This window comes from Myiozetetes cayanensis, unplaced genomic scaffold (genome assembly GCF_022539395.1).
Source record: "Myiozetetes cayanensis isolate MyiCay16 unplaced genomic scaffold, myiCay2020 scf5-8, whole genome shotgun sequence".
Classification (NCBI taxonomy): Eukaryota; Metazoa; Chordata; class Aves; order Passeriformes; family Tyrannidae; genus Myiozetetes; species Myiozetetes cayanensis.
In genome coordinates this window covers 16,153,294-16,170,144 of record NW_026087742.1, presented here as the reverse complement: position 1 = coordinate 16,170,144, position 16,851 = coordinate 16,153,294, and the positions used below count along the sequence as shown (strand labels likewise).

Here is a 16,851-nt window from a genome sequence, read left to right as displayed (position 1 = left end):
ATACGAAGGTCCTTCCTTCCTGAATTACTTTTCTTTAATCACAAATTCGAGGTGTTCGAACTATGTACTCGCTTGGGGATTAACATCTTCAGAGCTGGCAAAGGAACCTTTTTGCAGGTGAAAGGGAAGGTACTTGCTAAAGTTAGCGCTTTTATTCTTTGAAGTTCTCTAGATTGCAGATTTCAAAGTAATGGGGAAGTTGGAATTTTTAAAATTAATATTGTCTCCTGGTTCTGATATCTCTACCGCTTGCTTTTGCACAGTTAAATAGATGGTAATATTCCAGTAGCTACTTTTTTTCCCCAGTCAGACTAGTTCTCTTGTGTAGAACATCTCCAGGTATCTTACGACAAACCAAGGCCATGAATAAAACCAAGGGTCTGCAGAGCTACTTTCCTGCCTTGCAACTCCCTGGAAAAGGCCCTGTACTTTCGCTGAGCTTGTATTGGACCTGAGCATCCTCTGCTACTCTAGAAAACATGACATCACACATAGAAGTTCATGTCTGTTCTCAGGGAGGATCTTTGAGCAGAAACTTCTTCAGAAGTTTTTCTTATGAAGGGAGATTCTCTAATCTTTAAAGCTTTGGAAAACCTCCTGGTTTGGTTTGGTTTGTTTTCTTGTTTGTTTTTTTAACTTAGTTATAAAAGGTCCATTATTGTACAGTGGCACAGCAGGGAAATGGAGCCTGGACTTCCCAGGTATTCTAATTGCTGGATAGCTTTGTCTGATGGGGATTGGCCCAGCATACCTTGTAAGGTAGTGCTTTGGAATGGTTGAAATACCAGGCTCTTTCTGAGGAATGAATCTAGCAAAGATTAAGGGTTGCTCTGTGTTAGGGTAAGCTTCACTTTTCCCTCTGTGTTCCACTTGGAAGACACTGAAAGCTATTGGGTTACCTTGGATCTAAACATGGGTAGTGAGATAGTTAATGTCAGTTTTGTTGTTGTTGGCATGACTTGTATATAGACTTAAAAAGATTTTTAAATTTATAGGGTAATCTTGTGATTATCTGAAAGCATAAGATGAGCCACAGTGCTTACAGGCATGAAATGCTGCTTCAGTTATTCAAGCTTCAACTCTATTTTTAGTCATAAATTCCAGTCTTGTGTTGCCAAGAAAAGTGAGAGGACAACATCCATCAGAAGCAATAGGCGAAGTGTTCTAATGGTAGTATCTTCACAGCTGAAAACCTTTCCCTTTCTTCCATAACCCATTTTTATCCATCAGGCCTTAGTATGCCTGTGTCTGGCAGGTATATTGTAAGCACATGTATTTGCCATTTCTTAACTTTTGGTTTTGGTGAGCTAAACAGATAATCTTTCTGAAGCAATTGCTGTAAAGGCTCTAATTTTCAATCCCTTGGTTACTGGAATAATTACTTGAATTTACTTCACTCTTTCAACACTTTTTTTGGAGAGTGATTGTCAGAACTGGATAAAATATTCCCGTTGCTGTTGCTGCACCTCCTGTCCTTTATTCAGCCAAGCCTTTCAACCACAGTGTCTTACCCAGCATCTGTGCCCAGCTGCTTATCTTCATCACCCTTTGCATTTTTTTTTAGCATCTGTTTTCTCGTAGGACAAGGTCAAAGGCACGTTTGTCGTGATGGCTGGACTTCAACTGCATTGAGACATGTTTTTGCCTGCTTCCAGGCAGACTGCTTTCAAGGAGGTTTCTTTATCTTTTTTGTTTTATTCATCACAGCTCACATGAGCTGGGATCTTCTTAGGAGCTTGGATATTTTTGGTGACTTCTGATAACATATTAAGTATTTCAGGCCTGGGAACGTATGCTTGTACAAACTGAATAAAATATACACCAGACTGCATCATTACTGATTTTTCAGTTATAGTAATATTACAGTACCTACTAGTTACCAGGTTTATTCTCTAATGTGTCTTGTTGTTTCAGAATCAGCTTAGTTCGCTAATTAGTGTGTCATGCCACCTCTAATGTATTACTGAGCTTTTAGTAAATTGCATCAACCCTATCACTTAAAAAAAAAATTATTCCATTGTTTATCGCAGGTTGATGGAACAGAAGCAGGCCAGATGATTTGTTTTGCGGTACTCTGGAAATATTGGTGAGGAGCTGGTGTTTTTCCAATCCTCTGGAGTTTTCCAGATTTTCAAAGCCTTGTTAAAAATTGATACTGATGGACAAGCTTGCTTTTCAGCGTTCACGGTACGGAATGGTCCCTTGAGAACAGGTTGCATAGCCGACAGCTGTGAAGGGGGAGACCTCTGCTCTGCAGCTTAGGAGAGTTAAATTACTCATCCCTGCCCCCAAGTCAGGAAACAGAGTCAGAGACTGATTCAAAGGTAAGTGACTTTCATGAAATCTTAGTGCCAGTGAGCCTGAACAGCCTGGTGTGACCAGAAGCAGCGAAGCAACCTCAGTAGTTCCCTTCTAAACAGAAGACCACAAAAAGATCCAAAAATGCAAAATAAAGGTTATTCTTGGTGGGACAAAGAGTGTGAAGCCCAGCCCTTAACAATTGCTGGAAGGGAGAGGATGTCAAATTCATGTTCTGCCTCTTAGTGTTGCAGCTGCAGCTTGATCCTTCTCTGATCTCCAGGCTGGGTTTGAAGCCTTGGTTCCTGCGTATTTGCTGGGCCTTCAACAGCGTGTTCACTGAGGTGGAAAGTGCTCAAGTGGTGGCCCTGTCACGTAGCACTCTGAGTTATGTAACCAAGTGTTTCGTAGGGGTTTAAAACTACCAGTGCAGAGAAGAGAAAGCACTAAAATGAAATGCCTGTGGAGGACAACAATGAATTCAGTCATCTATTAAATTTTTCATCTCTTGAGTCTGTCAAGCCCAGTAGCATCTGAAGCAGTATAAATCTGATAATTTAAGGTCTTAAAATGAGAAAGTAATGGATGAAGAGACCATTATTGAAACAGATATACAAGAAACTGTATTCCTTTCTCACCTCCCCTTTTTTTTTTTTTCATTTCCAAATGCAGCAGGAGGACTTTTCTTGGCAAAACTGATTGTGAATCTACCTCAGGTTTATCAACGTTCTTGCATATCAAGCTGAACATGAATCATTTGCCAAAAAGAAACTATTTTGTACCAGAGTGGATAATACAGCATGAATGAAAGACATTTGACAAAGTCTTATGTAATTCAGAAAGAAGCAAAGTTATTTTATTTAATATAGGATTAAAACTGTATAAATCAGATCACAAGAAAAGTCTCTTGTCTTAACGTTCCTTCTCTCCCCTTCCACATTCTACCACTGCAGTGGTATAATCAAAATTAAAACTACTGTACATGGGCATAGCTCCCTTGCTATCATGGGAGTTTAGCTGACTCATACCAGCAGAAAGTAAAATCCTTGTGCTTTATAGTACATTTGCTACTTTTCAGTGATTTCCCCTTGTTTTTAGTGATTTTGGTTGTTTTCTCAGGACACTGTTGTGTCACTATTGTGTCCTGGACACTATTCGATAGCCTAATATATGCTAATGATAGGGTGATAATATTCTGCTACCTGCCTCCTCTTCCTTGACTTTTCATCCTGTTGTCCCCTTGTTGAAAGTTTTTATCAGTACTTGAGCAGGGAAGAAATTATTTTTCACATTCTAAGCCTGTTAGCATGGGAATGCAGAACAGGGAGGAAAAGGGTTTGCTTCTGCTTTGTGATTAAAAATAAATTATATTTGTGGTAATTTCTGTTTGCCTTCATCTAACAGAATGCCTGTATTTTTATTTGTAGCTATCTGTCAGTGGGATGCTTGGTGCAGTTTGGGTTGATGCAGACTAGGTGGAGTAAATCTGAGCCTGTGGGGTGAGCAGCGCAAGGCTGAGGAAAGATGCATGAAAACAGACTGCAGATGGGTGAGATAAACAGCATCCCCGGGCTGCGACTGAGTAGGCAGGCCTCTTTAATGGCTCTTAGCAACGCCCCTGCTCTGACCCTCCTCATATGTGAGGGAAATCAAATCAATACACTGCTCTTCAAACCACGATGCTGAAGCAGCAGCAGGGCGTTGTGGCAGCCTTCGTCTCTTAAATTCATCAACGCTTCTCGGTCTGCTGATCTCTGGATATCCATCCTTGCATCTCTGCTGAGGAAGACTGACTGCATCTTTAATCGGATTGCTTGAGCTCCCATGTACCACCTTCTTCTTCTTAGCAAGTATTAGGTAGGCAATTTTAAACTGCTTTTGGATTTGCAGACAGCTTTAACATTGATCTGAGAACCCTGTTGTATTCTCTGTAAACATAGCAGAAGCCTCTCTTTAAACCTACTCTGCTTTCAATTTTGCTTTTCTTCTGTTTTTGTGGTTGGGCAGGGGGCACTGCTGTTTTTCCCTTCCTTTAAAAAAAAATGTTGTAGCTGATTTGTGCTTTTGGAAAAGGATATTCCCTCGATGATCCCTCCCCTGTTCTGTGGAACAGCTATAACCAGTGCCATACAGTTACTTTCCACGTTCATGAACATCTGTTCAGCTGTCTAACATTGAGGGCAGGCTGTTCACTCTTTTATTCTTTAATTTTCCGGTGCGTACTTCAAAGCTGTAGAGCAGGACTCTGCCCACTAAATAAGTTCTGTCTTGTTTCCAGAGATGGCTAACAGAGGACCAAGCTATGGCTTAAGTCGAGAAGTTCAGGAAAAGATTGAACAGAAATATGACCCGGAATTAGAGTCTAGGTTGGTGAACTGGATTATTGTCCAGTGTGGAGAACACATAGAGCACCCTCCTCCTGGAAGGCAGCATTTTCAGACCTGGCTGATGGATGGAACGGTAAGTGTTTTGTCCAATTATACACTTTCATATGTTTATATGCACAGTGTCCTTACGTTCTCTCTTCATCTAGCTAAATTCATCAGAGCTCAAGGTTGATGCAGAAATATATATCTTAGTATCTGATTTATTTCAGCCAAGAGTCTTAATCTCAAAAGATAAATTATTCTACTAGTGTACTGGGATCAGTACAATATTTATGATTCTTATGAGTCATGCATGTTATATATGAGTATGACTCATTCCTTCAGCATCTTTTCTCATACAGTTAAATGTGATCCACTTTAAATTCAGATGCATACTTTTCTCTTTAAGAAATAATCAGTGTTGACAAGGAAAGGCGAAGAGACAGCAAATTTCAAGGATTGAATTGTGTCATAACTGCCTTCTTGAAAATAATTCTGTAGCTAAAACATTGTATTCCATTTGTTTATTGAACAACAGGCAGATGCTGCTGTTTGCAGCAGGCTGTAAGACTATGCTAATCACTGAATCTCTGCCAAAGTGACTTTAACAATATTTCAATTGACATTGCTTATTTTTTGGCTCGGGCGTGAGGTTTCTTCTCTGTCAGTTGTTATATAACCTCTACCAGTGATTGCTTTGTTGTTTCTAGCAGATTAGGATTTATGTGGTCAGGCTATTGCCTCAGTTAATGAAAGCTTTTATACTTTTCTAATATACTGTGATTATTATCAATTCACTTCTTTGTTTTTATCTGAAGAAATTATGTCCCTGACAGAAAGTTGCCAGGTTGAAAACATTTTGCAGCATCATTTCATGTGCAGAAATTGCCTTCTAGTTTGGTGACTGTTTTCTAATTTTGTTTCTGTCTTTATCTCTCAGCTGTTATGCAAGTTAATAAACAGTTTACATCCAAAGGGAAATGAGCCCATCACAAAGATCTCTGAATCAAAAATGGCTTTCAAGCAGATGGAACAAATATCTCAGTTCTTAAAAGCTGCTGAAATCTACGGAGTAAGAACAACAGATATTTTTCAGACAGTGGATTTATGGGAAGGTAAAAATAATAAACTGGAAGTCAGCTTGCAGTCTTCATTTTACTTTGATGTGCATTTTGTCTAAGACATATTCTCTAACGTAATTATCTTTTGTTTCTGTTTGCCTTACCTCATTACCATGTTCTTCCAGTGCTGCATTATCTCCTCTGAGGGATTTATATTACCCTGAGGGCATATCAGAACCTTTCCAGGCTCATGTGTTATCCAAAAGCCCATCCTGCTGATAGAAATCCACAGACCTGATGAAACAACTGTTCTCTATGTTAATCATTTCAAACTAAGTAGCTTCTAATAAGAAATATGGAAACCCCTGATTTTCTGATGGCAAGATTTTATCGCAGTTTTCAAATTATAAGCAAAGCTTTAATTGGAGCAATAAAATGCATTCCCAGGAGCATGTATGCCCCTGTGAAGCTTATGAGGCCTCATTTATAATTAGTGAGAAGCAAAACTCACTGCTTTAACACCATGTTAGCTGAGCTTCTCTCTCTAAGGAGAGAGTCTTTTAAGAGAGGTCACTATGGCAACAGCAAAAAAATTCAGGGTGCTCCTGTGATTTCGCAGTAAGCCAGGTGAAGGCTGTCTCCATTCCATGTTCGAAACAGAAACTGCTTGTTCAAGTTACTGAAGAGCTGAGTCATTTGCACGATCGTGTGGCTGGCTTTGCCCACTTCTGTGGTGTTGATGCATCCCTTCATGGTGCCTTAACCAAACACGCTGCATATCCTGCATCTCTCTGGACAAGGTGATGCAATGCTTTGGATGAGGGCTCAGAGCAAGGACAGCTGCAGGGTAGTGAAAGGCGCATTTGAAAGGGTCAAAAATCTGCCTTGAGAATGAAACATTGGAAAGAGAAAAACAATCCACTGGGAAAGCTGGTCAGCATAGTCTGTATAGGAGCACACATCGAGAGAAAAAAGTGGGGTTTGTTTTCACAGGCAGTTGGGATATGTGGAAGAGATCAGTCCTATGAAGGACAGCTGGAGGAATGAAATACTAGGGAGCTCTTTGTGAATGGGTTAGAGGGAAAGGATATATTGACAGCTGGAGTTACTGGGAGGTGTAATGGTCTCAGAGTGCCAAATTTACTTGACAAAACCATACATTTGGGGGCCAAGGGCAGGATTGTTTCTTCCAGTTCAGTCTTTACTGTTTCATCCAATCTATCTTTAAATATCTGAAATGAAAGGATTTTCACTTCCCTGATGTAGCACCCTCTCACCCCTCAGCCTAGCAGGCTGTTGAGAGAGAAGTTCCATCTGTCTTGTAAGGGATGACAATGGCTCATTTCAGATAATGTTCTTTGCAGTCTTTTGCAGCTTACAGTGGCTTCACACCATGCAAATGAAAATACAGTACTTTGATCCTTACTAGGAAAAGGACTTGCTTGAAAGACAAAAAGTTCCTAATGATGGTGGCTGTCTCCTAATCTCTTCCTTTCACTCATCAGTTTTTCTCAATAGATGTAAGGAAAAAAGGTAGTAACTTCTAGAATACAGGAAGTCAAAACACAACTTGCAACCTAGGAGGGAGGCATACAAGACTTTTCTTCACTGTTATTTTAAGACTTCCCAAAGCTAATCTGTCTCCTCACTTCCCCACTCCCTTTTCATCCTTCCTGCTGCTCATTTCAGTGCTGAGATGAAGCACTCTCCAGCAGTGAGTCACTGCAAGCTTTTTGTGTCTAACTGTAACTCTGACCTGTAGCATCTGTGCTGCTTCAGGGCTGAATCATCTGAACCTGGATTAGCTGGACAGAAAGGATAGTCACTTTTTTGCTATTTCATAATTGCACTCTTCTTCACACCATAACCTCTTTATAAAGAGAGATGTCAATGTTTATAGTGAAAGAAAAGCGTGTGAGTGAAAAACAGCTTTTCCCTGGCGCTAATTGTTTTCTGGGAGCTTTTGCTTTGAAATTCTTAGCAATGATTAATGAAAATGTTTTAGGATATGATTTGCTGTTGACTGTTTCAGACTCACTGAGTCCATCTGGTACATTTTTCTTCATCTCTGAGACTTCTTGGTCCAGGGGAAGTATCACCTCTCTTTTGGCCCTTTCTTACATAAATGTATTGTGCAGATACCTCCTTGGTATATTTCCAGGCAGGCAAGAGGCAGCTGCACCTCTGGGTATTTGTTCAACCTTTATAAAAAAAATTTCAGGAATACAAGGCAGAACAGTTCTCCATCTTTGTGTTTGAACCTTCTCCTTTCTGGCCTCAGAGAAGAGGGCCTTCCAGGCAGGTTTCCCCCAAAGAGAAAGGCATAAGATGTGAGCTGAGCAGAGGCCCCTTCCTCCTTGCACTGGCTGTGCCAAGTTCCTCTTTGAGGCTGTGCTATTCCAAGCACACTGCAGAGGACACTGAAGATGCAGGCGTGCCATCAGTGTGGGTCCCTGCAGCACGATCCAGGGAGCTGAAGCTGAGGGCCAGGTGGGCAGCCCATGTGGCTGCCAATAAACAAGTACTGGAGCTCAGGGAAGGCACTAACTACGATTTGCTGCAATGCCAGAGTCAAGTCTGGCTTCAGAGAATGTCTATGATGTGTTCTGCCAGGTGGCTGCAGCATTAGGTGACTTTCTTACTGGAAATTTAAAATCTTTCAGTGTTTTTTTTTTTTGTTTTTTTAAGCTGACCATTGGAGCCCCTTGAAACCTTTGCTAGAAGAGGTCAAGTGGCACAAAACCATTTGGATTTTGGGTCTTTCCTCACTCACAGCACCCCTCATATGCAGCAAGGAGTCTCTGCAGAGCAGAGCCGTGGCCGTAGCTTTGTTTTGTCACGTGTTGTTCAGCTCCCACTCACTCTTTTTCCCCTGCAGCATCTCCGACTCGTCACTGACAAATAAAGCAGAGCTGAGCCCGGAGCGTGGGGCGGGGGGTGCTGCCAGATGGCTCCGCGAGGCTGATCATCATGTTTCGCTGCCTGTCTTTTGTTTCTTTTTCCTTTCTCTTCGCTTGCCGTCACTATTCAGCTGATTCACTTTTAAATCTTTCTCCGCGTCCCTTTTTCATCCCAGTCAGTCACTGCGCTCCTCATTATATGGGAGGCATCCCAAGGACGTTGTGCGTGGCATCTGTTGCGGCATATGGTACATCTGCTGCTGCGGGGAGCTCTGAGCGCTTCTGCCTCGCTCTCCTCAGTGTGCGCCTGTGTACGTGCGCGTGGGGGATGTCGGCTCTTCAGCTGCCCTCCTTGCACAAGGACTCGTCTGATGCAGTTTGCATTAACAAATACAGTAAAAGGAGGATTCTGGGTGACTGACAATTTGTTTCCTGAGCAAATGGTCCCCTGCAGATAGGATTCTGATAGACTGTAGTAGTCTGTATGACAGCCACAATTGGAAGCTGATAGGTGTTTTCAGCCTTGGGGTGTCTTCCTCAGCTCAGCCAGAGTGTTAGGCATTTAGGTTCGTATGAACCAAAGCCCTGGGCTGGATCTGCCTATAATCAATCAGGGTGATGCACAGCATAAACACAGAGAGTGCAGAGCCCGCTTCCCTCTCCACTCCAGCTGGTGTACAGTGATATTCCTTGATATTGGGCTACTGGAAGTATTTCTGAGATCTATTATCATCATCTCTCTGGTATCTCATGTTTTTATGAATTACTTGCTCTCACACTTGAAGAACCATAATCAGATCTGTTAACTAGATACATCACTTTAGGAAAGAGGGAGAACTGGAATGGAAAGAAGGGGAGGGGAGTCATAGAAACACTAAAGGAAGGACTTCAGAAGAAGGGAGAAGCAGAAAGTGGATTTCCAACAACTTACCACCTCACACAATTGGAAATACCTGCTGCAAACTCATTTTTGCTAGAAAGTTTTCAAAAAGTTAGCATATCTGGATTGGGTAATGAGTTACATAATTTTTATTTGGCTAAAGGTGAAACAAGCTGTGGCTTTTTGAACTGAGGGGTGAAGTAAGATAGCATAGGGAGAAAGTGGAAAAATAGTGGACTGGATGGCAGAAACTGAAGGTATGAAACTGCATAGAATTGAAGCCAGTAGGAAGGTGATTTGATGGTTAAATTGGGAAGAACTGATAGAAGTTATCTGCACAGGAGCTCACCAGGACTGCTGTGAGCTTTGTTAGCACAGGGATCAACGTTGAACAAACTGAGCACTGTTATTTGACACACTGTTCTCCTATTTTCATGTTTTACTGAGTATATTACCATTATTTGTATACCAAAGTAATCTCTTCTAAGGAGAAAATTTTACCAAAAGCATTATATAGACTTAAAATGGTATGGCAGAAGGCATTGAAATAACCAAAGGCTTAGAAACCTTGAAGTGTCTGAATAATTAAGTTTCACTTTAACACTATCGCTTTGTTGACATTTTAATAAGCTCTTGCATGCCAGCACCTCCTTTTTAGCAATAGTAAAATAGCATTTATAATGCTATTAATGCACTTCTTCAGGGGAGCTGAGGGAGTTAGTTAATACATTGGAAAAAACTATTTATCGGTGTGCCAAGCTATTTGCTGTGCAAGGACATATATTAACTTCACTGTCTGGCTTTCTAGGGAAGGACATGGCAGCAGTGCAGAGAACCTTAATGGCTCTAGGCAGTTTGGCAGTCACCAAGGATGACGGCTGCTACAAAGGAGATCCATCCTGGTTTCACAGGTAAAGTCCAGAGCTGCTCAGAGCTGCCTTCCCTGGGAAACTGGTAATATTGTCTGCCTTTAGAATGAAAGGAAATTTGTTGGGAAAGGAAAGGATGAGTCTTTCCAAAGCTTCCTTGTAATGGAGAGATTTTTCTCTCTGGATTCTAGAGAAGGGAATCAAAGGCCCAGGCAGCAATATTCTCTACCCTTCAGTGGCTCCCAGCTTTCTAGCTGTATGTCCTACCATATCTTGTTGGCCTAAAGTTACACCAGGACTGCCCATGGGAGCTGTGTGCTGCAGCTTTTTCTCTTTGTAGCACGGCCATCTCACTGCTTGAGGTGCCTGCACTGATCACTGGAGAAGATTCATAATTTTCTTCTTCACAGACTTTATCCCTAATTCTCGTTCCCTAGAAGGAAAGCAACGATACTTAGGAAATTTAGTCACCAGTTTTGATGACATTCGTCTATTCAGAAGCTTCAGCTAATCCTCAATATCTGTTTATGAATCAAAGGGAATGAAAATGGCAGCAGCCATGCAGATATGTGTGTCCCAAGAGTAGCTGGCAGCAAAAGTGTACTTTTGCCTCACATCAGATAGCAGACAGAAAGACTAATGAAGACAAGGCTGTTATGGATGTCTGGAAACCTCCATACAGTGAGCACTTTACCAAGCAGAGAGAAGGTATGAAGGTTTTTCCCCTTCTTTATCAAACCAAAAATCATTTCTTAGCCTTCTTTTCTCTTGGAGAGTACCACTTATCTGTGAAGAATTCTCTGCCTTGGAAGAGTGTTTATTTGTTCTGAACCTCCTTTTGTTTTGGCTAGGGAAGATGAGAAGCAGGGACAGGAAGAAAATGAAATCCTCCCACAGTCAGCCCTCCTGCCCCACAGGCATATTATTGACATGAGATTCTGCCATCCAAGAGTATTTCTTACATGGAAATGTCTGAGGCATGTTAGTAAAAAGAGTGCTGAATGCTTTTCTTTTCTTCCCTTGAATTTTCTGATGTCCAGGAGAGGCTCAGCAAAAATAAAGCAAACTTCAGTGTGTTTGTCTTCAACCTTGAGCTGGTAAAACTGAATCTAAGTGAGACTTGAATTTTAGGCAAATAAATGCAAACTCCTATGCATTGTTTCTATGAAATCAGGTTACATTAGCTTAATGCAGAGCACAAATAGATTTATATTTATGGAATATAATTGGGTTTAAAATTGATTTCAAATCCAGTTACATGCTTTAATATAAACCAGACGTGAAATCGCTATGACCCAGACAGGCTTATTTGTTTTATGTAACTAAAACAAAGTCCTTCATGGAAAAATTAATTTTCATCTGGACTCTTAATTGTGGGTGGGAGCAGTTTTCATTGGCACAGATGAAGAGGTGATTACCTCCCTTCTCCTCTAGCTGGCTGCCCAGCCTGTACTGCTTGGATAGCCAACCAATATCTATTGCAGCCCCTGAAATACCCTTTTATAGCCGCTACCTTGAGGAAAGGTGATGTTACACCGTGTTGCAGATCAGAAGCTGTTTTCTGAGTAGCTTACCCATCCCTTCAGGCAGACCAAGCCCCCTCACTGCCACCACGTGTTAGTCATAATTCAGGGCTTTCAGGCTCATTCTTAATCACCTTTAATTAAATTGAGAGACCAGTATTAAATGGTGTAAGAGTACCCGTGCAGGGATCTACAGTGATTAGGATAATGCCACACTTGAGCTAAGCCATTTAACTTTCCATTGCCAGTGTCTCACATCCCTGGTCCCACTGGGCTGATTCCCCTCTCCTTGTGTGTCCCACCAAGGTTCATGGATCCATGGCTGTTTGTTATCCTGTGGTTTGCCAACCACAAGCACTGGTGTGAGGTTGGCACAAAAGCTTAACAGATCAGTTTGAGGTAAGAGTGATGCCAGGTGACAGCAGACAAGCCAAGTAGAACTTGACATAGTGTGAGACATGGAGTGGGAGTAAACTTGCCCTCACCCCTTTTTCTACAGTCTCAGTTAAGACCACTTCCACCCACCTAAAAACAAATTGTGTACATGTTGCTATCTGTAAGACCATCATATACTAAATGGGACGCTTATGATGGTCAAAATAACTCTATATAATCCAAACTGTATATATAATCGACTTTTATTAGCATATCCAGGCTTCCTGCTAGTCTCTTTTTTTATTTCTCTTTTGCAGCTCTCATTTTTTTCTTCTTTGGTTACTTTTAGACTTTCTGTGGAAGCACTCATCAACACAGCTGAAAATCCTAGGGGGAAAGAGAAAAAAAAAATAGAATGCTTTCCTGGTTTTTTAATTAAAGTAGAGGCAGACACAGTGAACCTGAGATTCAATTAGGTAAGAGGAGCAGTTCTAAAAACATCCTCTTGTGGAGATCCTGGCAGTAGTTCCATGCCATTGCAAGTATTCTGGAAAAGACATTAAGCAGCTGTGAGAGGGGCTGCTTTCTGAGGCACCCATGGTTCTGTGTGCCTCCCTCCAAAACAGCCTGTGGTTTCTGGCGGGAGGTGTGGAATCTGAGAGCCTGTGATGGGCTCTGTAAGCCCTCTTGCTAGTCTATACATTACCACTGAAAACCCATTCTGAAAAACGACTGGTCAGTGCTGGTTTCCTGTGATCTTTTCCACCTTTCTGCTTTGCTGGGCTTTCATGTGGATGTGGTGGGTTCTTCTTCTGCAGTGTCCTGAACACCTGAGCCTTGCAAAGAGAGTAAGTGGTTTTTTGGACTTGAGCCAGGGTTCTTAGCACAGTACAGGATCTGACCCTCACAGAGAGGATCATGTTGATGGTTTTCAATCACAGCAGGTACCTAATCTAGCATTCTCATCTAGTGGTGGGGTGGGGAGAAAAGGGGAACTGTAACTCGATGCTGTATTGCAGCGTAACCTGATCCCAGGGCAAACAGACACAGCAAGGAAAAAGATTGTACCTGGGTGGGAGTAGGGTCTGGTAGATGGAAAGCCTCCCTCACTCTGCAGCTCTGCTGATTCATATGGCTCATTTGATAGGAAGAGACTGATCTTTCTCCCTTGTAAACTGCCTGTTTTCTCCACCTTGTTAAAATGAAGGATTAATCCAAGTCGTACAGTTTCTTGCAGGACAGCAGAGTGCAAACTTCTGTGTTTCTTCTTTACCACTGTGGCCCTCAGTGCTATTTTCAGGGAGAGAAAGGCTCCTTTTACATTCCAACAAAGGTTCTTTTTTGAGACCTGGGACACTGAGCAGAAGTGGTCAGTACGTTTTGGCAGAATTTAAAGGACTGTCATACAGTTGAGACCCAGGTGCAAAGGGAAAAGTCTGTTCCTTAGAGGTGAGAGATCTGGAAATGGAAACAGAGCAGTTGTTCTGTCCTGTGGGCAACCATCATCTACTCTGCAAAAATGAGCAGGTCCCTTCACCAACCCATTGTTGCTGTGGGGACATTCAGATCTTATTTACTCCACTGAGTTAAATTATGCCAATTTGTACTGTTCCTCTAATGGGTATCAACTTGTAGTGCAGCACAGGTAAGTGTCTCATTGATCAGATCCCGTGGACTACAGCTGTTAAGAGCTATAGGGTTTAACACAAATTAACCCTATTTTGTGTGTTATATACAACACTACATAAATATTTTACCTGTCATAGCTGCTGGGGAAGTCCCTTGGGGTTCTGGAATAAGTGGTACAGTGAAAGTCTGAGGCTTGACTAGAGCGTTATTTCTAACTGCAGCAATTAGCTCAGCCAGTATTGTCCAGCACGTGGGATGGTGCAAACAACATTACATGATACATGAGCCAATTTCAGATTGCTTTTCGCGGTCCTCTGAGCACATGGAGAATGATGGCATGTGTCTATGTTGCTTTTTTTGTGTGTATCTGGACAGGAAAGCACAGCAGAATCGACGAGGATTTTCAGAAGAGCAGCTTCGTCAGGGACAGAACGTAATAGGCCTTCAGATGGGCAGCAACAAAGGAGCATCACAGTCGGGTATGACAGGCTATGGAATGCCAAGGCAGATTATCTGAAAACATCTCTGTCTGTGGAGAAAACACTCTTTCTGCAGCATGGTCTGTTAAGAAAAAAAAAAACAAAACAAAAAAAAACACAAAATCACAAAAAAACCCAAAACAAAAACAACAAAAAAAATCTCATTAGTTCCCTTTCTGCCTGGTTTTTAATAGTTAGTGCTCTCTGAGGTTTGGGGTATTTTTGGTTTGGTTTGTTTTCTTTGCAGCTGCAAGAGTTCATCTATGAACTTGGGTTTTTGTGGTGGTGTGTATCAGTTCACAGCACGTGCGCACTGCTGCCTCCTACTTTTCACTTCTGAACTATGCAAAGACAATTATTCTGTATTAATTTATTTGCAAAGTGTTATCTTCCATATTTGTCTCACACTGCACTTGTATTTCAACCAGTAACCTCGTTCTTCAATTCAGTGATGGTATTGTTTGACCTAAGAATAAAGACAAATTAAAGACACCTCTTAGACTCATTATTTAGAGGTAAAAGCAAGTAAAACCAATGACCACATGGTACAGTGCAGAGGATTTAAGTATTTTCAGTGGTCAATCTATCCCATCTCTAACCCAGAGCCCTGTTTGAGTGACTCCTTGCTGTAGTGTTTTACAGTCTTGTTACAGGTTCAATTTAGTGTTTCCCTAAAGGCACATCCACTGAACTTTCCTAAAATGAAGAAAAGATTTATTATCCATTGAGTCTGATTCGTGTAGTCCCACCCAATTTAACTAGCATGCTGGGTCAACTGCAGCCCACAAACTTGTGGATCAAGCTAAAATCCATTTAATAGCGAAAGCAAAAGCTGCATGTGAAAACAAAGAAAAATAAGGAATTAATTCACTATTTCCCATTGGCAGACAGACATTTAGCCACTTCTGGAAAGCATGGCCTCAGTATGCATGATGGTTACTTGTTACTACAGTTGTCCCCTTCTTCCTCTTTTTCCCTGAGCTTTTGTTGCTGACCCTGACACACGTATGTATGGAACAGAATTCTAGAATTCATAGAATTCTATGATTCTATGAATATCCCTTTGGCCAGTTTGGGTCAGCTGTCCCAGCTGTGCCCCCCACACACACACCTTCTTGCCCAACTCAAGCTGTGGGGGCAGAATGAGAAAGAGAGAAGACCTTGGCACTGTTCAGGCACTGTTTAGCAGTAGCCACCACACTGTGTGTTATTACCTTCTTTAGTCACCAGTCCAAAGCACAGCACTCTACAGGCTCCATCCCAGCCAGCTTCAGCACAGCTGGCAGCAGGTGAGTCTCCAAATTTGGGGAATTCTTCACTGTGAAAGAACGGTCTGTCAGACAGAGGTGAGAACAGGCTTCGTCTTCTCATAATTGATATTATATCGAACAAAACACAAAACAAGGTGTGTCTTAAATGCAACAGAAGAAATAGAACAAAAGCACCAGAACAATTCTGACCTGAAAAATGCCCAGAGTTCAAACTCAAATAATCTATAAATGTGGCCAGTGGTTCATTTGGGGTCAGTTTGCTGGAGTGTCAATAGAACTCACAACCAGAGTCATCTGGCCACAGGAGCAGGAGCTAACTCTGCATACTTGATTTGCCAGTCATCGCAGATTGCCTCAAGGCTGTGTGGCACATACACTTGAGGGGTTCATGGAATTTTCTCTGCAGGGTTTTCGTGCTGTTAACTATCTCTGCTGTCTTCACTCACAAAACCAAATCACTTTTTCCCCACAAGAAAGTGGGCAAGTCAGGAGGGAAACATGATAATAGAACTCTGGGGGCTCTTTTTTTTTTCTTTTTTCTTTTTTTTTCTTTTTTTTTTTTTAAACTTTTTAATTCATGACAGGCTTCCAAGAAGGCCTGAAAATGTAATATCTTGTCAGGTAACAAATGAAGAGTAATCTGTTCTGACAGCTCTCTGAGTGGCTACATACATAGGTAGGGGTGACTTCTGTCTGGCTTTAAACCCAATGACACGTGGTGGCAGCTAGTTGTTTACTAACTAGCCCTGGGGCCAGTGACACACATGTTGATGTAGCTTCCAAAGTTTCTACCAGTGAGTAAACTGAACCCCAGCTCATACAAAGCCTCTATCATCCCTGTCAGGAGGAAGGACTAGCATCTCCCCGCTTCAGCCAAGTGCTGCAGAGCAGAGCAAGCAAGAAGGGATGTGAAGGTCACATTACATGGTTGGAGCTTAGTGGATCTATAGTAGCTGCCACTGAAAAAGTCCTGTCCACACTAGTACGTCCTCTTACACTTGCCAGAACATCTTAGCTCCTCCACTGTGCTACAGTCAAATACATTTTTTTGTGTTTACTACCTGTTCAGTAATATTTTTCTGTTACTTAGGTGAATTAGCTCAGCAGAGGAACAGGTGACCACCCCAGACAGTCCATCTCAGGTAGGAGCTCACCTTTCAGTTGTGGTGGGGCATTAGCTCAGTGCAAAGGGCAATAAGT

At 41.8% G+C, this 16,851-nt stretch overlaps 1 protein-coding gene across 1 annotated transcript; it reads left to right on the top strand.

Moving 5' to 3' along the window:
- The first annotated feature begins 3,771 nt into the window (after window positions 1-3,771).
- Window positions 3,772-14,872, top strand: TAGLN3 (transgelin 3). The gene is made up of 5 exons (XM_050334117.1): window positions 3,772-4,155; window positions 4,577-4,758; window positions 5,605-5,779; window positions 10,314-10,416; window positions 14,277-14,872. Exons 2-5 carry the CDS (start codon window positions 4,579-4,581, stop codon window positions 14,416-14,418), a joined length of 600 nt encoding a protein of 199 aa, XP_050190074.1. The 5' UTR covers window positions 3,772-4,155; window positions 4,577-4,578; the 3' UTR covers window positions 14,419-14,872.
- The last annotated feature ends 1,979 nt before the right edge of the window (window positions 14,873-16,851 follow it).